At 50.1% G+C, this 27,720-nt stretch overlaps 3 protein-coding genes and 1 pseudogene across 4 annotated transcripts in view; all 4 read right to left on the reverse strand.

Annotated features, from left to right (window-relative positions):
* Window positions 1-3,544: 3,544 nt before the first annotated feature.
* LOC103739942 lies at window positions 3,545-3,877 on the reverse strand (annotated as a pseudogene).
* A 7,507-nt stretch (window positions 3,878-11,384) lies between these two features.
* LOC103739941 (keratin-associated protein 12-1-like) lies at window positions 11,385-11,705 on the reverse strand. The gene has a single exon (XM_008840415.1). The coding sequence runs from the start codon at window positions 11,703-11,705 to the stop codon at window positions 11,385-11,387; it is 321 nt and encodes a 106-aa protein (XP_008838637.1).
* A 4,349-nt stretch (window positions 11,706-16,054) lies between these two features.
* LOC103739940 (keratin-associated protein 12-1-like) lies at window positions 16,055-16,561 on the reverse strand. 2 transcript variants are annotated; one of them, XM_008840413.2, is made up of 2 exons: window positions 16,469-16,561; window positions 16,055-16,408 (listed from the first exon to the last, which is right to left on the reverse strand). In XM_008840413.2, exons 1-2 carry the CDS (start codon window positions 16,559-16,561, stop codon window positions 16,190-16,192), a joined length of 312 nt encoding a protein of 103 aa, XP_008838635.1. In that variant the 3' UTR covers window positions 16,055-16,189. The 2 variants fall into 2 exon arrangements, with proteins under 2 accessions (XP_008838635.1, XP_008838636.1); XM_008840414.2 differs by having other exon boundaries at window positions 16,055-16,337; window positions 16,410-16,561.
* A 3,555-nt stretch (window positions 16,562-20,116) lies between these two features.
* LOC103739939 (keratin-associated protein 12-2-like) overlaps window positions 20,117-27,720 on the reverse strand; it is a 12,319-nt gene continuing 4,715 nt past the window's right edge. Inside the window, exon 2 of the mRNA XM_008840412.2 lies at window positions 20,117-21,108. Within this exon, the coding sequence (XP_008838634.1) occupies window positions 20,321-20,896 (576 nt within the window). The 5' untranslated portion in view covers window positions 20,897-21,108 and the 3' untranslated portion in view covers window positions 20,117-20,320. The remainder of the gene's footprint in view (window positions 21,109-27,720) is intronic.

Here is a 27,720-nt window from a genome sequence, read left to right on the forward strand (position 1 = left end):
ACATTAAATAAGGTGCGGTACAATAAGTGGATGTGTAGCTAGGAGAGGGAATCTAAATATCATCAAATTATATTGCATTAAAATTGCAAAAATTCAATTTAAAAGAAGTATATTCCAGGTCCACACCTAACCATTTCTGAGTCTGTGTTTCTTGACAGGATTGGGTTTTCCTTAATTTTTTGCATGCCTTAGACTTCACGATTGGACAGCAGACATCACGGGTTGACCAGCTGAAAGAGCACTTCCCTCGGGTCCCTGTCGGTCATCTGACCTGGATCTCTACTTAGGTGTTCCTTCTTTGGACCAGAAATTCAGCTGTACCTGTGGCAGGCCACTAGTGGCTTGTGCTTGGGTGCCTGAGGAGCCTGATGGCTTTGCCCCACCCTAAGGCCCCAAGCAGTGTGCATCCATGGCTGGCCACTAAGGTGTGTCCCTGACCTCCTGCCTTCGATTCACTCACTGAGGTGCAGGTGGGAGGAGGGGCCTCTGCCTCTGTGTCTCAGGCTTCTGCTGCACCCGGGACTTTCTGCTCCTGTGGGACAGGGAGACTCTCTGGGTATTTGATGCTGTTGTGAGGCAACATTTCCTGCCCTGCCTGTGTGACAGCCCTTTTCCCTGGCTGAGCTGGCAAGGAGGGTCTTCGGTATGGGAAATAGCCTGAAGGACTGTCCTCATGCCTACCTTCTGAGACTTGCATTGTAGTAGAGAAATGGTAGGAAAAAAAACAGTCATCCTGAGGGGGTGGGCAGAAAACAGGCCTGGACTCCAAACCCCCTACTATGGAAACCAGTGTGGAGATACCTCAAATTAAAAATTCAACTACAGGGGGCTGAAGAGGCAGCTCACAACCACCATAACTCCACTTCCAGGTGGTCTGACGCCCTCTTCTGGCCTCCACAGGTACCTACACTCACATGCAGATAAACACATAGAAACATACACATAAATAAAAATAGAAATAAATCTTTTTTTAAAAAAAACAAAGACTGGAAAGATGGCTTAGTGGTTAAGAGCACTGCTTGGTCTTTCAGAGGACCCAGGTTTGATTTCCATCACCTACATGGCAGCTAACAACCATCCAGAACTCTAGTTCCAGGAGATCCGACGCCCTCTTCTGACCTCTGTGGGCATTGCACAACATGGGTGCACTTACATACATGCAGGCAATACACACACGCACATAAAATAAAACAAAAAAACTATCATGATCTAGTGTTGCTGCTCCTGGGAATATGCCTGATGGAATCAAAGTCACCCACACGCTGATGTTTATCATGGTGCTACTCACAACAGCCAAGCTAGACTGCATGGTACACATACACGTGGTACACATACCAAGGGGTACTCTTTAGTGGTGAGGAAGAAAATTACATCATTTCCAAGAAAACAGATGGAACTGGAGATTACATAGAGCCAGACTCGGAAAGACCAATATCGCATGCTTTCTGTCGTAAGCAGAATCTATATCTCCATAAAGAGACATGAGGCAGAGGAGTCTTGAAGAAGAGGAAGAAATGGGGAGGGGGATGGGGGATGAGAGAAGGCAATGAGGTAGTGGAATTGGCAAAAGTACATGGTACACAGCCAGACTCAGAACGAAACCCATTATTTTGTACAATTAATACCTATTAGGAAAGAAATGTACCAAATGATAACCACACGTGTGATGTCGATTTTCTTGGTAATTTTCATGTGCTATTTAAGCTTGTTAAAGCAGACTCTGGGAGCAAGAAGACCCTCCCTCATCTCCTCCAGCGCCCCCCACCCCATCCTGGGTCAGGCTGGCTCCCTGGCACATGGGAAAACAGCAGGCAGCTAAGGGAGTTGAGACATAGAGAAGGTAAACCATCCAACAGAGGTCACTCTTGCTTGTCCCGTGGCATAAAAGCACCTACAGTAGGAGTAAGAACTGGAAGTTCATCAGTGGAGAAACTCCCCAACAGGGACTCCGGTGGGACCGTGTCTTCCCTGCCAATTTAGCTGGATGCTGTAAGCCCAGGTTCAATGGTGTTTCTTTGTTCGCTCTCTCACTCAGGATATTCCAGTCATGTCTGCTGGATGCTGTTGCCCTGGTTGGATGATGTTTGCTATCTGTCTACTGCTTGCTGTTTGTCCTCCAGGGTAGCTAGTGGCAAGAACTCTGGGCAGGTCAGGCCAGAATGGAATTATCGGCACAGCATAGCCTGGGAACCACCAGCCTGCCCATCACCAGGAACCTCAGCGTGGACCACTAACAACAGTCTCCAGGAGACCAGGGACAAGTGTGTCCCAAGCTGCCTGTTTCCTTCAAGGGAAGGGAGCGCAGCAGCCGGGCGAGCTCAAGAACAGAATGGCCTTGCACTTACGGACCTGGGGCGAGACTGCTGGCCCCTGAGGTGTGGGCAAAAGCTAGCGGTGACTATGGGCGGGCCACAGGAGTGATCTGGAATGGCGGGCTCTGAGCCCTGGGTGGCGCAGAGCTAGGCACTGAGTGTTCATGTCTTGGTAAGTCTTTCCTCTTCCTCCCCCCGCCACGGTTATAATAAATTTACATAAAGATATGTTATATGGTTTGCCTGATAGCACAAGAGACCCAGAGAGAACTCAGATGACAACAAGGTTGTCCACGGGAAATACAAGACTGTCACCAACGCTGCACAAGGAGACATCACTCTCAGACCAGATATCAGTGATAATGACTTGAACTTGAAGATCCCCATCTGAGGCACAGGGAGAACATGATTCAACTCCACCCAATGACAGGCACAGAGGAAAGTCACATGACCACGGAGCCACCACAAGAAGATTAATGGAGCAGGAATGATGTTTTCTAGTTTCTAAGTTGAGAGTGACATAAATTTATTGTATTAGAACTGATCATCAGTCAACTAAAAACTGGGCATGTGTGGACCACTGATGGTAAAGTGTTACAAGGGTTGATTCAGTTTGTACAACTAAGAGTCAAACATTTCAAAAGTGCCCTGTATGAAGAAGTCACCAGGACCCAGGACGCAAGACAGCAGTGGACAGAAAACCTGGGTGGGGACAGTCTGAGCATGTGCTGCCTCACAGCAGAATGCACACAACAGGCCTGCAGCTCTCGGGCACACAGCCAAGGACAGCATGATGGAGTGATGAAAGATAGTGAGTCCACGGCAGGTGCCACGTGCTCCCGGGCCACAAGAATGCCAAGGATCTGGTCACTTTATCAGGCCTCATCCTCCACCTGCATCCCACCTCCTGAGGAACCAGGATGAGGCTGGATGACAGTAAGCATTGACCATACATCCTTTCTGAACCAGAGCAGCTGGGAAGACAGACAGGAACCAGGACAGACAGCTGACTGGAGAAGCCACTTTATTTTGGCCCAGAGGTTAGAATCAGCACATCCTTAGGAGAACAGGGCAGGGGATCCAGATCATTCTGCTGTGTTCTCTTCTCAGTTCCAAGATGGGCTGGACATGTTTCCCACACTCTTCATGCTGAACCCAGGGTCAAGAAGAATGGGATTGAACAGAACAAGAGTGTCCATCTGTCATGAGGACAGCTGGCTTTCAGATGCTGGTCAGCAGCAGGAGGGGGTGCTGCAGGTGACAGGTCTGCAGACCAGGGTGGGGCAGGACGCCTGACAGCATCCTGATGACTGCCAAGAGGGGGCCATGCACACAGTGGGCCTGCAGCTCACAGGCACACACACAGAGGACTGGCAGGAGGGCCTGTGGCTCACAGGCACACACACAGAGGACTGGCAGGAGGGGTCCATGCACACAGTGGGCCTGCAGCTCGCAGGCACACAGCAAGCCAGCTGGCATCTCACAGGAATGCACACGGCAGGCCTGCAGCTCATGGGCACACAGCAGGTTGGCTAGCAGCCTGAGGAGCAGCTGGTGTTGCACATGGTGATGGGGGTTGGCTGGTCTGGAGGAGGGTGAGGATGTCTGGAGCTCCTTCCCAGGGCAGTCTTTATGCCCAACCCAGTGTCCTAACAGCCTGGAACATGGCTGATCTTCCTCGTTTGCCTATCCTGCCGCAGGCTGTATTTGCTGTGTCCTTGTTTTGTTTGGCCTTAGCTTTGTGGCTAATCGCACCTTCTCCTGTTCTTGCTGCAGCTGGAATCCTGCCCCAGTACTCTCCAAAACCAAACAGGAAGAACTCCAAAGCCCTGTAGCTCTACTTCTTGCCCTAGCACCCTTGTCCTGCAGCAAATTTCCAAGGTCCCTGGTGACACCCCATTGGCTTGTCCCTTAAATAATTTTTCAGCCTTGGGACTCCAGTCTGATATAAAATGGAAAAACCCTTGCTTGTTGATCATTGTTGGGCCACTGTGCAAATTAGATAAGGATCACTGGTGGCCTGATTTGGCACATTTGATCCAAATGTTCTATCAGATCTTGAAAAGTTCATACACTGGAATGGCAAAAGGTCTGAGGATCCCTGTGTATCCAATCTTTCCTCTTCCTCTGCTCTTGTCCCTCACTCCTCTTAGCAGACACCTATTAATAAATTGCCATGTGCTGTTTGAGCCCACTGAGAAGCTGGATCTGGAGAAAAGATTGACCATCCTTCTTCAGACTCAAGCATGTTTATCTCAAAAGGTCCTCCAAATCTTTCTCCTGAGTCTGACTAACCCCCCAACTCTGACAGAAAAGAGAACAGGTGAATGTTAAGGAAGTCAAATTTTCGCCGGGCGTGGTGGTGCACACCTTTAATCCCAACACTCGGGAGGCAGTGGTAGGCGGATCACTGAGAGTTCAAGCCAGCCTGGTCTACATAGTGAGTTCCAGGCCAGCTGGGGTTACAGGGAGACCCTGTCTCAAAAAGACCAAAAAAAAAAGTCAAATTTTCTCATGCGGGATCTCCAATACTCAATCTGTCTGGAAATTAGGATTAATCAAACGTTATATTCACATTTGAAATGGAAATTTTCACTATATAGGAATAAATAGTATTTACCTAACTTATTACTCTTATGCAAAGATTTTGGTTTAAAGTATGCGTATTAAACTCTTAAGTTATTTTATCCTGTAATTTTGTCACAACCCACGACAAAAACAGAATTGAATCATCACTTGAACAAACTGTAAACTGTAACAATGTATTAATTGCTCTCATTAGGAAGGGGATAATATAAAATCTTTATCCTAACACCTGTTCATAGTTTTGGTATCCAGGGTCAAAGTTATGGTAGCCACCTCTGCCATGGTTATAGTAAACTGTTAAAACAACTTGCTTTGCCAATATTCTGAAAGGATTTTACTGAAAGTTGGACCCCCCAAATTCTCATTGATCAGGAAATTTTGGGAGCGATCCAACAATTAAAAGATTATTTTGTGGATAGGGGAACAAGCACAGGATTTGAGACGGCCATAAAAATTGCAATGTCATTTTAGAGTTACTCAATTCTGTGCTCCGTGTGTTCACATAATGAGTCTGAGCATGCTTGGCAAAAGGTTAAAAGTCATTTGGGCCTTGATCCTTTTCATAATGCCTAAAACTGCAAAGCCAAGTACTTGCAGTAGCAATGGCCCAAGCATCAATTGTTGGTGGCGAACAAACCCAAGGAAGGATGACTGCGTCATTAGACCCGTTCAGATACCTCAAAGCTCGTCATTTCTCTCTCTCTGAGCTACTGCAATTATACTAATTGTGTTGTCCTTTGATTTTGTGCTGTATGGCTCAGTGTTCCGAGCCTTGAACGTGAAGGAACAGAAGACTTGCTCACCTATCTCATTAACTTTTCCTGCTTGACTTTTGTTAGTAACCCATAAGCTCCTTGTTATTCTCTGTAATATCAATGATCCCAAGCTTGGCTTATTGAAGTTGGTCTCGTATCCCCACCATTGCCAAATTGTGGGGGTGCCCTGCCTGTGAGGCTGTTACTAAATTTACGAGGCTGGATCCCTTGACTGACAGTTGTTCACCCATGTTCAGTTCATTGGCCAGTCAGCCCCTAGCATCCAGAAGAAAACCTTGAATTCAGTCCCTAAACCCCATAACAAGGGCCCCTAGACATGGCCTTCAAGGTCTTTAAAAACCTAGAGGAGGAAGTAGAGAAGGAAAGAGAGAAACATCTCAGAGTTAAGTGCCAACTGCTAGACTCTGCTATGTAACCTCGGGTGATCTAAAACAAAACCCAAGGTCCCAAACCCCACTTAGTTCCTGCTTTCATTGCAATAGGGATGGGCACTGGGCAAAAGCATGCCCTCAACCCTCAGCCTTCCACCAAGCCTGGCCCTCTTGTGGTCAATGGAACACTGGAAACAGGGATGCCCTCAGGAGAGATGCCCTCCCTCCTCTGTTCAGTCCTCTTCATCCCAAGAACATTCCCTTACCCTACTGGAATGAGGGGCCTGGGTTCTTCATCCCCAGCCAGAAAGATCTAGTCATTGGAACCCAAGGTTATTGGGACAGTGTCCAGCTGTCCTGTTTATACTGGAGTTAGTCTATCTTTCTTAACTGAATTTGCTGGCCCTCTTCTCCAGACCTTGATCATCATGATGGGGGTTGGAGATACCACAGTATCCTAACAAACTCTCCAAGTTTTCTGCACTTTTGGCTCTATAACTGTAGTCCAGTCATTTCTAGTCTTTCCTCCTGTCCCTCTCCCCTTCTGGGACATGACTTCCTACATAGATCAGGGGCAGCCCACTTCATACCCCATATCCAATATCAGATTGTTTCACCTCCAGGACCTTCCCACCCCTAACCTTCCACCCCTGGGCTCCCCAACCTGAACACAGCCATTAAAGTCACCTATCCTGTGGTCCCTAACCCTTAATCACTCTTATCTTCTATCTCCCCTTATGGGGGTAGTAATCGATCACAGTAATCGATCTTAAGGATGCCATCTTTACTGTTCTTCCTAGACTCTTTCAAGCTTTTTCTCACAGCACTTACAGAAGACGTGACCTGGAACCCCTTCCCAAGGCCCCCTCTTTCCACTAATGACCTCTTTTCATTAGTGGAGGAACTCTGGCTCCAGGGAACCTTTCAAACCTTTGCCCCCACCCAGATCTCCTTCTCCCTCTACCTTGCCTTCATGCTCTGGGGAGCCTCCCCCACACCTTGGGAACAATAATCTACCTCAGCCTCTCCCTGCTCAGTCTGCTCATCCCTCTCCTGGAAGGCTTCTGGGACCCCCACCCTCGGCTCCATCTCATTAACACCTTGGCTTCCCTGCTCTACACTAATTGGACCTCTCTGTTAGGTCTGTTCTGGATCAGCGGCCACAAACTGACTCTTTACTTCTGCCCCTCTGAATATTTGGGCAAAAATTGAGGCCACCTTATACATGTCTTTTATGGGACGGTCCCAACCCAGTGACCCAGACCTAGTTCTAAGGTCATTGGGGGAGTTACAGGCTCAGCTATGGAAGCTTTTCTCTGTTCCTGCCCTGGAACACCCATCACAGGCTCCCTCACAGGGACTAGGCCCTCTGCATCTCACCCTTCCCTGGTGGCCATTCCCTGGAACACAACCCCATTGCTCACTCACTATTCAAATCCCCATACTCATCATTAAAGACTCTTTCTCACAGGCCCACAGAGGAACTGCCACCTGGCTGACCACACGACCGCCAAGCTATCTGGACAGGCATAGCCTACTCCCTGGCTCACTTCCAATTCTACTAGCACAACCTTGTCTTTGCCAGGGATGCCCCTATCTTGTCTCACTCCTACTATATGGCATAACACCTACACTTGTTCACTATGTCCTTCCTCAACAGCGCCCCCAAATGCCCACAGCTCTTCCTCTATGAGCCCACCAAAAGGTTGGAACACCCCCTCCTGGTTCCTCAGTCTCCTTCAGACTCTAACCATGGCCTTCTCCACAGATTCCTTTAGGTCCTATGAACAGGAACTACAAATTTCAGCAACCATCCAGAGTCCTTAGACTCCCTGGAGGATCTGGCACTCCAGCTCACCACAAATAGACTACGTGGCTCTTCCTAAATAGATGGGGCTTAGTTGTTCTGACCATGGAAGGGCAGTCACCAACCAGTCAGTTGTGGTCCAGAAATGAATTTTAAAAGCTTAAAGAATAAGCACCCTCACTGGGAGGCGACACTTTACAAGGGATTTTCTCTTGCCCTCCCCCTTGGCTCCTGCCTGCGCTCACCCCACTGATTATAATTACCCTGCTACTCATCCTTTTGCCACATTTTCTGAGTCTCTTCTAGAGGTTCTTGATTAATTAGGTCACAGCAATTTCTCAAGCTGCCACTTGGGACCACATAAAAACCATCCTCCTCTTAAGGAATATGTATGACCAATCAAACTCTCCACCTCTCACCAGCAGGAAGCAGTCAGACATGATGATGATGATAATGATGATGGTGATGCCTCCCATTCCTATTTATATCCCTTTAGAGTCAGGACTGATGGAAAAATATTAGGTCCTGAATGTTCCTCACTTGGTTGCTGCCCTGTGACCGCTTTCCCAGAACCCAGCATCTCACCTGAATACTACCCTTCCCCATGTGACATGGCCTCGGCTACAAGCCCCTTCCCCCTCCCCAAAGGGAGAAGAAACATAAAAACCCTGAGTCTTCAGGAGAGGCTGCTCCTCCTCCAGATCCCGGTCTGTGAGGGGTGCCCATCTCCTCTGGCCCCCAGGCTTCAGAGAGGTGCCCTCTTAGGTTTGTCCCTAATACACCTACTTGTCCTATAAAGGTCGGTTTCTTCCTCTCTTCTCTCACTTCGTATTTCCCTACACCTAGCATCTCCAACATACTGGGGCTTCCATTGCAACTTAGATTGCTTCATGCAATCTGTGAAAGTTTTTCAGAATCTTTTTATGGGGACTCTAACCCTGCCACACACTGCCTGATTTCAGATCTTTCTGGAACCTTGGTGCAAGCCTTCACAGACTCCATGTATCTAACATACCTGTAAAACCAGCACCACTCCACAATGACAATGTACCCAGTTCCGTCCGGTTACTGTGAAAGCGTGGGAAACACTTCCCTGGGCAGCAGCTCCGAAGCAGCATCAGGTCAGTCTTTTTCCTTTCAAACGAATTTGCATTTTCACAGTTTGAACCTTTGATGATTGGGTCCGGTGCTCAGTGAAGGATAACTGTCTCAACTTGGAAAGTCCCAACCTGGAAACTGTAATATCTGAGGAAAACACAGGCCAGCACTTATTGTCCCAAACCCCCAAACCATTAAAAAACAGAACTGCTGGAAAACTACCCACTCTTTCCTCTTTTAGGCTCCTTAAAAACTCAAACCAACCATGCCTCAGGGCAGTGTCTCCATCCAGTCTATATGGAGAGACTGCTGTCCCTTTGCAGTTCTAATAAAGAGCGTCTACTTCTGTCGAGGTTGGTCTCATTTTACGCTATCCTGATCAATCCTGATCTAATAGTCAGGACACCTTTCCTACGGTCCCAGTGCAGACTTTGAAGCTTCTCTTGAATGGTGCTGATCTCTCAGTAATCACAGCCACTTCCTCCACACCTGCCTTGTCTGCACCCTTAACCTGGTTCACGCTCCTTTCCTTGCTAAGCTGTGCATTTCCTGTCTCACTGTAAATCTGCCGAGGGCAGTTGCCAGGCACCAGGCCACAGCCTGAATGCTGTGTTGTCTTGAAAGCTCCTCTGCCACACAAGTAAGCCCCATGACATTTGAACTCAGCTTCACTAAAGTTTTAGGACATGGGGAAAATCCAGATATTTTTGCCAGAATAAAACACAAGTCCTTGTCCCCTCTGAAACCATGTGGTCACCCTTAGTGTCTGCCTTTTTATTGAAATTCTGTTCTTGCAGAACGGCCCATTGAGTTCTGCATACGGCAGACATCGCTCTGGAAATACCTCATGGTCATGCCCAGAGGTGTGTCCCCTGGGGTTCTAAATTCAGTCAAGGTGAGAATTCCCATGAGGTGTCAGATTTGGGGCTTCATTACATGGGTGTGAGTATAAATGTGTGTTTAGCCACGTGTGTTATTAACTTTTTGTTGCTGTGATAAAACACCATGGCCAAAAGTGATTTATGGAAGAGCTGTTTTGGTACCAGAGGAGGCATCAACGATGGCAAAGGAGACGTGGCAGTGGGCGGGCAGCTGGAGCAGGAAGCTGAGAAACCACACCTTCAACCACAAACAACACAGAGGGCAAACTGGAAGTGGGATGGGACGTGGATATAAACGATTAAAGCCCACCCCCAGTGACATGTGAGAGTCTGCGTGCGTGGGTGTGCGTGGGTGTGCGAGTGTGTGTGAGTGCCGGGTGCGAGTGGTATGAGTGTGTGATAGCGAAGTGTGAGAGAGTGTAAGTGCGGAGCATGTGTATGTATGTGTCTGTATGTGAGTGTGTGTGCTGGGCGTGCGAGTGTGCAATTCACTTCTCACCACCAGCTGCATAAAGGAAGTGGCTGTGGCCCAGGGCAGTCAGCAGCCAGAACTCTGTAGGGTCAGGCCAGGGTGGACCCACAGCACTGCACAGCCTGGGAGCCACAGGCCTGTCATCCCGGGAACCTCAGTGTGGACCATTAACAACCATCTGCAGGAGACCAGGGATGAGGCTGCCCATGGGAAATAGATCTGTCACCTACGCTGTTGCCCCCAGGTCAGATTTCAGTGACAATGACTTGGAGGCACACGGAGAACATGATTCAACTCCACCCCCTGACACAGAAATGCCACGCTGCCTGACTGTGGCAGCAGCTGCCACAAAAGTTGGTGGAACAGGAAAGATGGCTTCTAGTTCCTACATTGAAAGTGGCACATTTACTATGACCATCAATCATTGAAAAATGGGGATGTGTGGAGCACTGGGAAAGGTTCAACACAGCTAATCCAGTTTGTACAACTAAGATTCAAATAGTCCCTGGAGGAAAGAGTCACTATGACCTGGGATACAGAAAATTAACAGAGAGAAAAACCCAGCTGAGGACCCTCTGAACACCTGCCATCATAGATGGCCACTGCTATGTGGGAAGGAGAAGCTGAGGGATGGGACAGGATGCAGTTACAGGGGAGGAGGAACTCATGGCCTGCTGCATGCTGCTGGACCACAGAATGCAGGGACCGGACCACACCCACTTCAAAGGCCACGCCCTCCCTCCACTCATCCCAAAGGAACCCCAGTGACACTGGATCACAGAGAACATTGACCTATGTCCTTTCCGATCCAAGAACAAACGGGAACCAGGACAGACACGCGGCTGACGAGAAGCTGCTTTATTTGGCACACAGGTTAGAGACGGACCCTGGAGCCAGCACATCCTGAGGAGAAGAGCAGGGCAGGGGATCTGGATCATTCTGCTGTGTTCTCTGCCCAGCTCCAAGGTGGGCTGGGCATGTTTCCCACACTCTTCATGCTGAACCCAGGGTCAAGAAGAATGGGATTGAACAGAACAAGAGTGTCCATCTGTCATGAGGACAGCTGGCTTTCAGACGCTGGTCAGCAGCAGGAGGGGGTGCTGCAGGTGACAGGTCTGCAGACCAGGGTGGGGCAGGATGGCTGACAGCACCCCGATGACTGGCAGGAGGGGGCCATGCACACAGTGGGCCTGCAGCTCACGGGCACACACACAGAGGACTGGCAGGAGGGGGCCACGCATACAGTGGGCCTGCAGCTCGCAGGCACACAGCAGGCCACTTGGCATCTCACAGGAATGCACACGGCAGGCCTGCAGCTCACAGGCACACAGCAGGATGGCTGGCAGGGACTGGACACACAGCAGGCTGGCTGGCAGCCCGAGGAGCAGCTGGTGTTGCACATGGTGGTGGGGCTGGCTGGTCTGGAGGAGGGTGAGGATGTCTGGAGCTCCTTCCCAGGGCGGCTTTTATACCCAGTCCAGGTCCCAGCTACCCAGAATGCAGCTGTCTTCCTGGTTTGCTTCCTCTGTTTTCCCAGGCTGGCTGTGCTGTGCCCTTGTTTCTGTTTTTGTTTGACCTCAGCTTGGTGACTAATGCACCTCCTCCAGCTCCTGCCACAGCTGGGCTTTCCCAGTGCCATCCAGAGTCAGACTTATTCTGTTACAGTTCCCAAATTCTTCTTGTGAGATCTCTAAGACCCAGCACTCCAGATGTTCCTCCCACCCTGTGGGATGATGATCTTCACACAACCACAGAGGCTGCACTTATATAGTGGGGAAGTATCTGTACAATGTGGGAGCTGAACACAGGGCACCCTGCCTCATGGAGCATGCTATAGCCCAGAGCCGGAATCAGATAACAGACAGGGGGCATGGGAACAACTTTGAAACAGGGACATGCTCTGAACAAATGACTTTTACTTAGCCTTGAAATCAAAAAGTTAATCTTATCTTAGCTTGTTTATAATATAGACAAGCTTACCGTGCCTTGTACTCCTCTCATGACCTGGGGCTGTAGCTTTAATCCCTCATGATCCTTCCTTCTCCCTTGACCCAAAACAATGTATGAATGTGTGTGTGTGTGTGTGTGTGTGTGTGTGTGTTTGTACATGTGAAGGAGTATAAACATGCATGTGTGCTTACATACACACATACACACGGGGTTCAGAGTTTGTTCGTGAGTGTGTGTCTGAGTGTGGATGTGAGTGTAACCATGGATGTGCACACATTCTGTATTTCCCTGTGTGACCATGTGCCACCCAGACCAGTTCTCTGTGGACCAGCTCCTTCCTCCACCCAGCTGCCAGATTCTCCTGCCTGCCGCCTGCCCTTTTTCTCTGCTGCCTCCCCACTGGCCGTTGCCCATTCCAAGGTGGCAGACACGTCTGCTATCAGATTGTGCCATGCAGCTGCCTCTGGCAAACTGGCTTGCTGGGGGCCCAGAAATTTCTGGTAGTCTGGGTGCCACCAGCTCTCTGCCCAGCCCTGCTCTGCAGACGCCTTCCCTGTGGCACCGCCATCTCCTCTCTAGTCCCTCAAATATGGACTTGCTGGTCCGTTCCAGTCACGAGCCCAGGTGAGGACTGTTCCTCCTGGCCAACACTCCATGATGATGAGGCAGAGCCAGGGAGGAACTCAACGGCCCCTTGCCTCCTTCCTGGTGGACAGAAGCACACCATCCTCCTCTTTCCTGCTGACACTGCCCTTGCTCCTGGCTTTGAACAAAATTAGGCCTCTCCCCAAATGAACACACGTGTCCATCTCTCTTTCCGCCTTCTCAAGATCTGAAAATGTAGAATCTCCCTGGAGAACACTTGCCATACAAGGAAGCTGGGAGACACTTGAGGGCCATGCCGGGAAGGCAGGGGTGTTAGTTCATCACACTGTCAATCACTGGATTCAGAGTGGCCTGGGAGACGAAGAATGCATCTCCAAGTGCGTCCGTGTGTTTCTACGGAGGGCTGGCTGGGTCGACCCCTTGACTCTGGCAACTCTATCCTACCAGCTGTGGGACTACACAGAATTAATGTGGGGAAAGTCGGGCCAGCCAACATCATTCCCAAGTCTCCATCTCACGGCCCATCATGACCTGAACTGCTCTGCTCCTCACCATGGGCTGAATCCTCTCAAACCAAAGCCAAAACACCCTCTTCCTTCTGTGTTGTTGTGTTGGGTGTTTTATTAAAGCAACACAGGATGTTTAATGCAGAAATTGGTACCAAGGAAGTCAGGGCATCACCGTGACTAACCCTGACCATGTGGTTCTTAGGCTTTTGACCGGTGGTTGGATAGATTTTGTGAGTTTTGAGGTGTGAGTTTAATCAGCCCTTGACTGACTGCTTTAAGCAGAGCTAATGGGGATCCAGTGTTAGTGCAGAGGACTAGAATGCCAACAAAATTCAGACAGGAGGATGTGCTCCTGAGGGAACAGGTACTACTGGGATTGAACCAGAGGCCACTTCTCTGACGTTCTGGAAAAGAATCTGTGTACATTTTGTCTTTGTCCAGAAATACTGTCAGAGTGTGAATTTCAAGTGACGAACACACTGATTCCATTAATATGGGAGAGGGAATTTCAAGACAGTAAGGAAGTCACACATTGGCCTGGTTATTGCTGCTGCTTTTAGCCAGATGTGATGAGAATCAGGAGGAAGAGGCAGAGCAGGGTTTGAAAGACATGGGGTCCGGCCAGAAAGGGAGCAGACAGAATGCGGGGACAGTGTGCTTCTTAAAGATATGAACAGCTTTAAAGGGAAGCCAATCACTGCCCCAGGACAATAGGAAATTGACCAGATCTCACCCACCAAAGGCTCCAGGATGAAACCACAAGCCAAGATAAATTCTGCCCCTTTTAAGTTGTTTTTCCCTGTGTTATGTCAGTTATGAGAACAGTTAACACAGACGGGCCAACAGGGCCTGCGTTCTGTATCTGTGTCGGCAGCAAAAGGTTCTTAAAATTTTTTATCAGAACGTTCCTTGTTGCTGTGACCAAATTCCTGACAAGAAGTATCTAAAGGACGAAGGGTTTAGCTCACCTCACAGTTCAAGGGGACACAGTCCATCATGGAGGAGAAGGCAGGGTAGCAGGAGTGTGAGGCAGCTGGTCACACAGCACCCACAGTCAAGAAACAGAGAAAGACATGCTAGGGCTCAGCTTGTCCTTTTTATCCCGAGCAGGACCCTAGCCCATGGCATGGTCCTGCCCACAGTTAAGGTGGGTTTTCCTACTGCATCATCCTAATCCAGATAACCACAGGCATGCTGAGGTGTCTCTCAAGGATTCTAGATCCTGTCAAACTGACAATCACTATGAACCATCACAGATTCCCTTTGCCCCTCAGGCTCTGAATCTAGTTTCACCTCCCAAATGAGAGCCCAGAATTCATGCATGTATGTGCATGAATACATAGTCCACAGGGTATGTGGATATGCCTGGATGTGTGCTTGCAAAAACTGTGCATTCATGAGTAGGACCATGGACATGTGTGTAAGCCTGGGGTACAGAAATGTGTACAAGGGTGTGGGTACCTGAGTGTGTCTGTGTGTGTGAGTGTGCTTCTGTGTGTGACTACAATTCACTGTGTGCTCTGGAGTAGATGAGGGAGTGGGTGCAAGGTGCATGTGTGCATGGTGCACATGTGCATGCCTGTGTGTACATGTGACCTGTGTGTGCATGAGATGTCCATGTTTAGGACTGTTACTCCGTGATGACTGATTCCATTTCTGGTTGTCTCATTCAAATCCCTCCTAAACACAGTATGCCCCTGACCACCTTGGTAATTGTGTTATAAAATGACTCACAGGTCAGACACCACCAGCCTCAGATATAAAGGAAATGCTTTGAGCCTAAGGTAATCAGCAGAGAGAACTCTATAGGGGGACGGATCCAGGATGGCACCCAGGGCCGCAGCAGAGCCTGTGAACAGCAGACCTTCCCACCAGGAAAGTTCTGTATGGGATGGGCACAGCAAACTGTAGGAGACCAGGGATGAGGCTGCCCGCTGGGAAAGCAGGGTCTATAACCAACACCACACGGACAATGCAGCCCCAGGACATTCAACGTCACTGTGTGTCTGAGACAACTTTACAGACAACACACAGAACGGTGTGCCGGACTCCAGAACAGTTGCCTCACATCACAGATGGCACATGGACGACATGTCCAGTGCTCAATCTGGAAGTGACAAAAATGATCACTGCATCTGGTCAACACTCAAGGAGAACCTGGTGGCCCTGCAGCACCCACGGTGGGTCACGACAGCAGATCTGTTCACAGAACCAAGATCCAACTTGTGACAGCCACCCTGCAGGACCAAAGTCCCCATGACACATGACCCAGGACTTCCTGAGAGGAGAGGGAAACAGCCGGGCCGATCTGGAACCTGCCGTGTATGAAGCCCCTGCTATAGGCGCACTGGGAAAGGGCAGCGAGGCAGCAAGGCGGGTGGAGCAGTGAGGGATACAGCCACTGCCGGGCCACACACAGAGAGCATGCTGGGACCTGACCGCATCTACTTCATTCAGCCATATCCTCTGTCCACATCCGACCTCCTGAGGAACCACATAGACCACAGTGAGCCTTAGCTTAACATCCTCTCTGATAGCAGCCAGGAAAGACAGGAACCAGAGCGCACACACAGCTGACTGGAGAAGCTGATTTATTTGGCACACAGATTACAGAAGGACCCTGGAGCTAGGACATCCTTAGGAGAAGGGGCAGGGCAGGGGATCCGGATCATTCTGCTGCATTCTCTGCCCACAGTCCCAGGGTGGTCTGGGCGTGCTTCATACCTGTCTCATATGCTGAATTTCAGTCACAGAGAACAGGTGCTGGGAGGGGGCAGGTGGGTCCCATCTGCGTCAGAGATACCTGGTTTGCAGACTCTGGTCAGCAGGAGGGGGTGCTGCAGGTGACAGGTCTGCAGACCAGGGTGGGGCAAGACGGCTGACAACATCCCGATGACTGGCAGGAGGGCGCCACGCACACAGTGGGCCTGCAGCTCATGGGCACACACACAGAGGACTGGCAGGAGGGCCTACAGCTCACGGGCACACACACAGAGGACTGGCAGGAGGGCCTGAAGCTCACGGGTACACACACAGAGGACTGGCAGGAGGGGGCCACGCACACAGTGGGCCTGCAGCTTGCAGGCACACAGCAGGCCACTTGGCATCTCACAGGAATGCATACAGCGGGCCTGCAGCTCACAGGCACACAGCAGGCTGGCTGGCAGCCCGAGGAGCAGCTGGTGTGGCACATGGTGATGGGGCTGGCTGGTCTGGAGGAGGGTGAGGATGTCTGGAGCTCCTTCCCAGGGCGGCTTTTATACCCAGTCCAGGTCCCAGCTACCCAGAATGCAGCTGTCTTCCTGGTTTGCTTCCTCTGTTTTCCCAGGCTGGCTGTGCTGTGCCCTTGTTTCTGTTTTTGTTTGACCTCAGCTTGGTGACTAATGCACCTGCTCCAGCTCCTGCCACAGCTGGCTCCTTCCTCCTCTCCTGGCGTCATCTGGGTTCTTTCATGCTCCATCATTTCCTGAGTTCCTCCTGTGTGATTGAAAGATCTAGGAGTCCAGATGCTCCTCCCTGTAGGATGATGGTCCTCACACAGCATTTACACCTCTCCTGTGTCCTGAAAGGGTCTTTAGAATGAGAGAGGTTGGACATAAGGAGCCCCTTCTCGTGGCACCTGCTGGAGTCAGCAGACAGGAAGAAGGGCATGGAAAGCAGCTGTGTGTGTGTGTGTGTGTGTGTGTGTGTGTGTGTGTCTGCATACACCTGAAAGATTGTGAACATGAATGTGGCAGGATCGTCAGTGTATGTAGCAGTGTGTCTGAGCACACGGGTAATTTAACCACACCTGTGGACATAGCTAGATCTCCTTGTCCCCACACACGACTCAGATAAGCTCCCCACAGACCTGTCCCTTCCTTTACCTAAGCCCCTCCTAGCCCCAGTCACCATGCGCCACAGGAACTGCTCCTCAGGACACCTGCTGCCCGCCCTGTCTCTGTGTTGTCCTCACACCGCTTGTTACCCAGTCCAGGCTGAGGGAACTGCTGCTGTCACGGACACCACGAGGCTCTGTTGGGCTGGACACTGTGCCACGTGGTGCTGGCCTGCTACAGCATATATGTTGCCAGTCCTTGAGACCCTCCTGCCTGACCTTGCACGGCCGGCCCCTCCCCTGTGGTGCCTCCATCTCCTCTCTAGTCTCTCAAATGCAGGACTTGCTGCTGTGGTCACTTCCATGAGCCCAGGTGAGAATTGTCCCTCTGGTCAACACTCTATCGTGGTCTAGTTGATTAGGAAGGCCTCAGCTTACCGTGCCTCTTGCTGTGGTTGAGGCACTAATCAAACTCCTGTTTCCTAATCACATTGCCCTTTCCTCACAGCTTTAAAGAAAACTGATCGATGCATCTGACTCCCACTGTTTTTACTCTCTTGTGCTCTGAACCTGCCTCCCAAGGCTGCAGCGCTGTGTGGAATCCCAGGAACAGGGAGGAAGCTGGGAGAGGCCCAGGATCCATGCTGGGGACAGTGTGAGGGTTCATCTTCTTCATCAATGCGAATGGATTTAGAGCCACCCAGGACACAGAGAGACACAGCTTGGGGCATGTCTACAAGAGTGTTTCCAGGGAGGATTAACTGAGTGTGGACCTTCCTTGGAGAGGGTGGCTCACTCCCATTGGCCAGGATTAAAGAGAAGCCAGCACTCTCATCCTCCTTTTGTGGCTCACTGTGACATGAGCTGCTCTGCTCCCCATGATGGACCAAACCCCTTCTGAAACCAAGAGCCCAAACGACTCCATCCTGATATTAAGTTGTGATGTGTGTGTTTTATCATAGCGATGCAAAGATAACAGAGAAATTCGACCAAAGAAGTGGGGACGCACATGACTAATGCCACCACATGGTTTCTAGTCCTTTGACTGGTTTCTGGATATAAGTTGTGAGAGCTTTGAGATACGGTCTTTATAGACCCTCACCTCCATAAGCAGAGCTAATGGGGCATCCAGTGAGAGTGCAGATCAGAATTCCAACAGATATTCAGACAGGAGGATGTGCTCCTGAGGTTCCAGAGGAGCAGGTGCTGCTCGGGCTGGGCCAGATATTCCTATGATACTCTGGAAAAGAATTTTGTCTGTGTTCAGAAATGTCATGCAAGTGTGAGTTTAAAGTGGCAAGCTAATCAATCTTGTGGAGGAAATTTCAAGACGGCAAAGGATCACACAGTGGTCTGGTTATTGCTGCTGCTTTTAGCCAGATTTACAATGAGAATCAGGAGCAAGAGGCAGGGCAGGATTTGAAAGACATGGGGTCCGGCCAGAAAGGGAGCAGACAGTGCCAAGCGGGTGTGGTGGTTAAAGATATTAACACCAGCCAGGTGTGGTGGTGCACGCCTTTAATCCCAGGAGGCAGAAGCAGGCAGATCTCTGAGTTCAAGGCCAGCCTAGTCTACATAGCGAGTTCCAGGCCAGCTAGGGCTACAGAGAGACCCTGTCTCAAAAAGACCAAAAGAATTTTTAAAAAAGAAGATATTAGCACCATTTAAAAAAAAAAAAAAAAGTCACCACTTCCCCAAGACAATAGGAAATCGGCCAGATCCCACCCACCAAAAGCTCCAGGATAAAACCACCAGCTGAGATAAATCCTGCCCCTTTTAAGTTGTTTTTCCCTGTGTTGTGTCACGGTGATGAGAACAGTTAACACAGAAGGGCTGGCAAGGCCTGTGCCTCTGTAGGGCCGTGCAACACTCCTATGACCTACCTCTCTTCACCTCCCAAATGAGAGACCAGAATTCATGCATGTGAACACTTGACTCAAGGAGACCAGGGGCAAAGCTAGCCAGTGGAAACACAGCTGTCATCAACACTTCACAGAGGAAACCGTGCCCACTCCAGAAAGCTGCGTACAGTTGTGATGGTTCATCTTCATTCATTTTTATTTTATCTATTATTTTTATTTTATGTGCATGCATGTATTGCCTGTGTGTAGGTAAGTGCACCCGTGTTGTGCAATGCCCACGGAGGACAGAAGAGTCTGTCAGATCCCTTGGAACTGGAGTTACGGACAGTTGTTAGCTGCCATATGGGTGCTGGGATTCAAACCCGGGTCTTCTGCAAGAACAACCAGTGTTCTTAACCGCTGAGCCATCTCTCCAGCCCCAGAGAACTAGTTTTTCAAAGGTTTTAGGAAAAAGGGAAATAACCTAAGCTTGTTAACACGTTTGAAAAATACAGAAGGGAGTCAACATTATTTGTTGAAAAGATACAGAACACTGTACGTGTGACTCCAAAAGTGGCTGCCACAAAAAAACGAGTCAAACATGGCATTCTGGCTGCTTTGTATGAAATAATTACATGTGTCTATCATGATAATTGATTATCAATAAGAAACTGGGCACCAATTTCCCCAGGGCTGGGAGGATGACACAGTACATCAGTTTGTATGACATATTCGAAGATCTCAAAGTTGTCCAGTAGGAAGATAGAGAAGACGGGAACCCCTTCTAAACACTCTAAGGATTGTCACGCATGAGCCCCTGCTACAGGCGCCATAAGAAAGGGTAGCAAGGACAGAGGACAGTGCAGTAAAGCAGGGAGCATCCATGGCAGGCGCCTCAGGGATGCTGGGGACCTGACAAGTCTGTCAGGCTGCGCCCTCTTCCCCCATCCCACCTCCTGAGGAGCCAAGGTGGGACTGGATCACAGACAGCATTAGCTAGCATCTTTTCTGAACCTGAACAGCCAGGAAGTCAGACAGGAACCAGGACAGACACACAGCTGAATGGAGAAGCTGCTTTATTTGGCACATAGGTTAGAGAAGGACCCTGGAGCCAGGACATCCTTAGGAGATAGGCAGGACAGGGGATCCGGATCATTCTCTCTCGTGTTCTCTTCCCAGCTCTAGGGAGGGCTGGGCATGCTTCCCACCTGCCTCATGCTGAACCCAAGGTCAAGAAGAACAGGGTTGGACAGGACAAGAGCATCCATCTGCAGATCTGGTTTGCAGACGCTGGTCAGCAGCAGGAGGAGGTGCTGCAGGTGACAGGTCTGCAGACCAGGGTGGGGCGGGACGGCTGGCAGCATCCCGATGACTGGCAGGAGGGGGCCACGCACACAGTGGGCCTGCAGCTCACGGGCACACACACAGAGGACTGGCAGGAGGGCCTGAAGCTCACGGGTACACACACAGAGGACTGGCAGGAGGGGGCCACGCACACAGTGGGCCTGCAGCTTGCAGGCACACAGCAGGCCACTTGGCATCTCACAGGAATGCACACGGCGGGCCTGCAGCTCACAGGCACACAGCAGGCTGGCTGGCAGCCTGAGGAGCAGCTGGTGTTGCACATGGTGGTGGGGCTGGCTGGTCTGGAGGAGGGTGAGGATGTCTGGAGCTCCTTCCCAGGGCGGCTTTTATACCCAGTCCAGGTCCCAGCTACCCAGAATGCAGCTGTCTTCCTGGTTTGCTTCCTCTGTTTTCCCAGGCTGGCTGTGCTGTGCCCGTGTTTCTGTTTTTGTTTGACCTCAGCTTGGTGACTAATGCACCTGCTCCAGCTCCTGCCACAGCTGGCTCCTGCCTCCTCTCCTGGCATCGTCTAGGTTCTGTCATGCCTCATCACTTCCTGAGTTCCTCCTGTGTGACTGAAAGATCCAGGAGTCCCGATGAGCCTTCCTGTAGGATGATGGTCCTCACATAACCGCAAAGACGCAAAGACCACTTCCCCACGGTTGGGAAGGGTCTGCAGAACACAGGAGGCTGAACGCCATGAGTGCCTTCATCTGCTTGTCTTCTGGGGTCTCAGAGCTGGAGTCAGACAGCGGACAGACAGAAGGAAGGTTTGCAAACCCCATTACCCTAAGTCAGAGAGATGAGGGTGGCAGATCCTGAGAACATCTCAGTGGAACTGATGATCATTGTCTCTAGAAAGCTCTCTTTTAGGAGACAGAACATTGCACCTCCTGCTGGAGACGCAACTCTAGGAAAGGCGGGTTCGTGCAGACATATCCCAGGTAAAGTGGGCGAAGCCAACACAGGTCACCAGTGGCCACTGCCTGAACCTACACCCGGGACCGAGGCTCCAGGCCCGGCCCATCTTTGGGTGTGTTGAGCCCACCTCAAGCACCAGGAAGGCAACAGTGTGAAATCTGTGGGTGCCCACCCAGGCCTCTCAGGCCTGGGGACAGGTGTCTGAGTCCACCCTGGCCTTTGGGTGCCTCTATGGGACAGGCAAATGGAGGCGACATGGACGTTGTGTGAGGCTGACTCTCCTACCCAATGCTCTTGCCTGTCCTTCCATAGCTCCAGAGCCACAGAAAGGAGGGATGGGGGACATCCTCCTCACCGCCCTCTGCCCCCCAGCATTTGCTGTAAATCACAGAACACACCTGAGAGCTTCCGAGGGTGCTCTCATGAAAAGTTCTAAGTCTCTTTGCTTCACCTTCAACTCTGCCCTTGACAAGAATTCTGAGAACACCGAGAAGATGCTATGTTGAAAAATGCAGGTCTGGCCAGACATGGGGGCACACGCCTTTAATCCCAGCACATAGGAGGCTGAGGCAGGTGGATCTCTGTGAGTTCAAGGCCAGCCTGGTCTACATAGTGACTTCCAGGCCAGCTGGGGCACAAGGAGTCCCTGTCTCAGAATCCAGGTCAGCCTTGCCTGAGCGCTCTACAGCTGGGCTCCTAGCATCTGGACCTTGACCATAGGTGCTGTGAGCCAGCCCTGGGTCCTCTTCCTTGGGACAACCACCCATGTGTATCACTCAGCCTCTGCCTGCCCCTCCTTCCTTTCCCTGCCCCGTCCCTCCTCCCCTTCTTTCCCCTCCTCCCTCCTCTTCCTCCTGCAGAAGTGGAGAAGATCATGACACAGATGAGGACCTGCCACTCACAGAGCCCCGTGGCATCCACAGCTCCAGGCCCATCCCAGCACACAACAACCCCACACAGCAAGGTCATGGATTCCAACAGAGCCTGCCAGGATAGGAGAGCCAGCCCCACTCTCTTCCAGCAGCGGCACACCCTGGCCACAGTGGTCACTGATGAACAGGTGGATTCAGGTCCTTGTCATGATGTCAGCCTCCCCCCATTCACTCCCTATGAAGCTGGGGGTGAGGGGGTCTTCAAGACCTGCTCAAACCACAACCTCTGCTGTGTGAACCAGTGTTGGGGTAAGTCAGGGGTGCCTGGAACATAGAGCATGGCCACCAGGTTGGAGACCTCCTAGTGAGGATGGCAGGAAACTGGCCCACTCCATTCTAGATACACCGTGTCTTACCCAACAACCCCCAAGCAAAACTATTAAGCCTCTAATCCTTTAATCCTAACCAAGTCTCTTGTAGATCATGTGACCAGAGGACAGGACAAAAGCCACATAGCCTTAGAAGGCCCCTCCCTCCCCTTACCTGCCTGCCTGCCAGGAAACCAACCCCACCTCTTTGCCCATGAAACTTTCCTATATAAACCTTTGCTTCTGCCATAATAAACGAGCTGTCCACTGACACAGCCTCCCGGGTGTTTTCTTCCTGCCGTACTCGCCACCACCCAAGGCCCCTCTCGCCCCTTCCACAATGGGGACCCGTGTACAACGGTCTCCCGGCAGCAGCAGAGTTTGGGCCAGGGGCGGGGGGGGGGACAAACCAGGAGCCTTTGGGAACAGAAAACTGAGGGTGGAGAGCATAACAGCCCTGAGTCCAGGTGGAATGGGCATGGCAGACAAGTCCTCTGGTGTCTACACAGCTGAGCAAAGTTACGAGATGTCCAGACTGGTGGGTGGAGGTGCACATGTGGCTCCTGAGTCAGGTGACACTTACAAGGGACCACACTTTTGCCCAGCTCTCTGCTGACCCAGCTTCCTACTGCAGTACAGTCAGTGGATGTGTGCAGACATGGCAGCCCACAAGGTGGACAGGGAAAACACTTGGAACTTGGACAGCGGGGCCCCCCAAAGACAGAGCTGGGGGTACAGGCACATACCTGTCTGCACATAGCATATGTTCCAACCTGAGGAGGAGAGCAGGCTGTACCAGGTCAGAGCCAGACCCCCACAGACGAGCCACCACAATATGGCATAGACTTACCCAGCATCCAACTGGGACCTCAAGACACCTGAGTCTGTAGAAGCCCCACTGCAGACCTCCCCTGACCACAACTAATTCCGCCCACATGAGGATTCCTTAGTCAGGGGTGGGACACTTGAGTCTCACCACTATTGAGCTGGTGGGGCGGATGGGTCTTGTTACAGAGTTCGAGACCACAGGGAAAGATTACCCAGACTCAAAAAGTTCTGAATCAGTCAAATTAAGCTTTTACAATTTTATTAGATTTTTTTAAAGAAAAATCCTTGGGGGGGGGGCAGGCAAGCTGGTCATCTCTGCAGCTGCCTCGAGGAAGAGAATGGAGGGGAGAGGGAAAGAAATCCATGAAGTCATGCAGGTTTAGAGTCTACATGGGGGTCAGACACGTGGCTGGGAGAAGGAAGCTTCAGAGAAAAAGTAAAGATACAAGATGCTAGGGGAGCCCAGAGCATCAACGAAAGCATGTTTAGAAAAGGGATATGGAGAAGAAAAGATTATGCTTCTCTGAAGAATTCAAAGTGGGCAAACTCATAGACTATGTGGCTGCAGGTGGTCAGGAAGTTCTGCCCTAGTAGGTGGAATTCCAGGCAGGAAAAACTCCTCATATGCACTAGGTATTCCACCCATCTATTTAGCATAACCTGCCTTCCAGGGTGGTCCTGTGACCAGATGATTGACCAGTTAAACTTACACGAAGGGGAAGGGCTCAGAATATTACAGTCTTCCACACCTGTACACCAGCAAAGTCTAAAGCCAAGCCTGCACATGTTCAAAATAATCCTCCAACAATTGGCTATCAGCTTGAACAAAACCCAATAGTCACAAGAAGGTTACAGGACCCACTGTCTCCAAATGTATCATCATAAATTCAAGTACTATCAAAATAAGCATGCATAAAATATATCTTTTTTATGTGTATGAATGGAATATATTGCCTGCATGTATCTAAGTGCATCTGTGTTGTGTAATGTCTGCAGAGGTCAGAAGAGGGCATCGGATCCCCTGGAACTGGGGTTACGGACGGCTGTTAGCCTCCACGTGGGTACTGGGGACTGAACCCAGGTCCTCTGCAAGAGCAGCCAGTGCTCTTAACCACTGAGCCATGTCTCCAGCCCCATAAAAGATATCTTGAGATACAAATCACATGGCACCAGGAGTTCTGCCAGAGCTATTACCCAGGGGAAAATGTCATAACTGGGAAGAAAGAAATAAAATCATCTCTACTTGCAGCTGCTATAATCTGAAATCTAGAAAAGCCCCAGGAATCTGTAAGTTACAGAGCTTTTTAGAGAATTCAAGAAACCAGATGTGGCAATTCAGGCCTATCACCCCACATTTGGGAGCCTGAGGCAGAAGATCATAAATTCAAGGCTAGCCTGGGCTACATAGTAAAGCTCTATTCACAAAACAAAACACCAAAAACAGAATTCAGCAACAGTTCAGAATCCATGATCCACACTCATAATCAAATGTGTGGGGATGTGGGCAAATCAAATGTGTGAAGGCTCAGTGGGTAAAGCACTTGTCACACAATGTGGGGACCCGAGTTTGAATCCCCAGAACCCACATAAAAAGCAGACAAGGCAGCACACGTCTGGGATCCCAGCACTCCTTCAGGAAGATCCTCAGAAGGTTTTGGGTGCACAGTGCTGAACAAGAGACTCCATCTCAAGGCAGAAGGCAAAGATGACACCTGAGGCTGGCCTCTGACTTTCACATGGGTGCCATGGCATGTGGGCAACCTCTCTCTGTCTGATTTTTTTTTTATTAAGAAAATAATCAAATGCCTATCTAGGCACCAACAATGAACAAGCAAAGAGGAGGCTAAGGAAGCAATTCCTTTACAAAGGCGTCCAAAAGAATAAAACACACAGGTCTGTTTAACCAGGCACTGGATAATGGCAGATCGCTGAACAAACTGAAGACCCATACCAATGGAAAGATGCCCCATACTCACGGGTTAGACGATGGCACTGTCAGATGATAACACTACCCAATGCCACCTACAGATTCAGCACAGTCGTTATCAAAATCCTTGTGGCCATTTCCTCAGAAATGAAAGCACTAATCCTCAAAATCCTAAGGGCTGAGAGGGCCCAGGAATGCCAGAGCCAACTTAAGAAAGAAGAGTGGGGTTGCAGGATCACACTTCCCAACTTTAAGACTGACTAAAAGTTACAGGCTCAATACAGTGGGATGCTGCCATGGCTCATGTGGACCAACAAGATACCAGCAAGAGCCCAGGAATTAACATGCTGTCAGTGACTCCTGACGGGGCCAAGGCCATTCGCTGGGGGAACTTTGCCCTCCACAAACAGTGCCAGGAAAAACAGATTTCTATATGCAATGGACTGGAGGTGGACCCCCACTTCACTCCGTATACAAAATTAACTCAAAATAGATTAATGTCCTATCTTTAATAACTAAAACCGTAAATGCCAGAGAAAACATAGGAGAAATCTTCATGACCTTGAGTTTGACAGTGGATTCTGAAATATCACATAAAAAGCACCGTGGACATGGAGGCAGAAAGATTATAAGAACGCCAGGACGCCTGCTGTTAGATGGTACACGTTCCACGATGGGAAAGCTGTCCCCATGAAGTCTCAACAATATGATTGCCCACACAAGGCCTCTGACACCAGTCGGCATGGCCATGTGGATGGGGAAAGGTCACAAGGTCCCCCCTCTAGATGAAGAACAACAGGCAATCGGTGGCTCCTGAGAGAGGGAAAATCCATTTTCTCCAGAACAGGCGATCTAATCCCAAATGGTCATGTACAGAAATGTACATAACAGCACCACTAAATGGACTCTGTAGATTGTGTGTGCGTGTGTATGAATACATATGCATGTGTGTATATATATGAAGACATACATACACATGTGTGTGTATATGTAACACACATTTATATGTAACAATAATGACTTTTAAAGAGGTCATGAAATTGAGAGCAAGTGAAGGGAACATGGGAGGAGTTGGGAGGGGGAGGGATGGAAATGAAATGTCGGAAACACAGCGCTCAGGCAGGAAGTCTCACCAAAGGGGCTGGAGAGGTGCTCAGAGGTTAAGAGCACTGGCTGCTCTCGCAAAGGAGTTGGGTTCAATTTCCAGCACCCACATGGTGGCTAACAAACATGTGGGACATCCAGCACCTTCTTCCGACATCCTCAGGAGTTGCACGACAAGGGTACGCTTATACACATCCAGGTAATACACTTGTACATGTAAAATAAAAATAATAAAATATTTAAAAATAAAAACTACATAAATAAATAAAACATAAAGAGGTAAATAGGGCTTCATTACCTTAAAAGTCATTTGTGAGTCAAAGGCCATTATTAAGGGCTGGGGGGGTGGGTGGCGCAGTTAGCGCAGTGGAAGTGGCCCATGCCTAACATGCACACAGTCCTGGGTTGGATCCCCAGAACTAGGGGCGGAGAGAGGGAAACAGAAGCAGAGGCAGAGACCTGAGGGAGAGGCAGAAAGTCTACGGGATGGACAGTACCAACAAGTCATGTATCTGATAAAATGTGGGAAGGATTCCAATAATCCAACAACAAAGGGCAGAAGACCAACTGCAGAAGACTGGATGCGTGTTTCTGCAAAGACACAAATGACCAACACCCATCAAGAGCCATCACAGGGAATGGGGAGATGGCTCTTGAGAGGACCTAGGTTTGATTCCCAGCACCCACATGGTGGCTAACAACCATCCATAACTCCAATTCCAGGGGATCCGACACCCTCTTCTGACCTCCACGGGCACTGCATGACATGGGTGCACCTACATACATGCAAGTAATGCACTCATACACATAAAATAAAAATAATGAATAAAATCTTTTTTTAAAAAAAGCCATCACAATGAGTTTCTACTTCACCTCGACTAGGCTGACAGGAATTATTTTAAAGGAAGGTAACTGTTGGCATATGTGGAGAGTTTGGAGCCCACCCAAATCACCAGCGGGGTGGCGGGTAGTGCAGATCTAGGGCACACTGTGGAGGTTCCTCGAAAGAGAGACATAGTTCCCGTGTGAGCCAACAACCTCACAGTAAGGGGCAGCCTAAGGGAGCTGTAAAAGTCTCACTATGTGGTCCATCTAGGCCAGCACAGTTGTCTCACCTCTCCTATGGAGGTGCTGTCTTGGCTGTGGCCCTGCAGCTTTCTTCTTGGACACTTGACCTGGGTGTGGTGACTCACGCCTTTAATCCCAGCACTCAGGAGGCAGAGGCAGGCGGATCTCTGTAAGTTCAAGACCAGCCTAGTCTACATAGCAAGTTCCAGGCCAGCTGGGGCTACAAGGAGACCTATCTCAAAAAGACAAAAAAAGGGGGGGG

The sequence above is a fragment of the Nannospalax galili genome, unplaced genomic scaffold, assembly GCF_000622305.1.
Source record: "Nannospalax galili isolate Female #2095 unplaced genomic scaffold, S.galili_v1.0 scaffold619, whole genome shotgun sequence".
In the NCBI taxonomy this organism is placed as follows: Eukaryota; Metazoa; Chordata; class Mammalia; order Rodentia; family Spalacidae; genus Nannospalax; species Nannospalax galili.

Bases quoted from the DNA above. Each gene is read 5' to 3' on its own strand.
- LOC103739941 (XM_008840415.1), bottom strand. From the start codon at position 11,705: ATGTGCAACACCAGCTGCTCCTCGGGCTGCCAGCCAGCCTGCTGTGTG.
- LOC103739940 (XM_008840413.2), bottom strand. From the start codon at position 16,561: ATGTGCCACACCAGCTGCTCCTCGGGCTGCCAGCCAGCCTGCTGTGTG. The intron at 16,409-16,468 runs GTGGCCTGCTGT...CCCTCCTGCCAG, and splicing joins GCATTCCTGTGAGATGCCAA to TCCTCTGTGTGTGTACCCGT.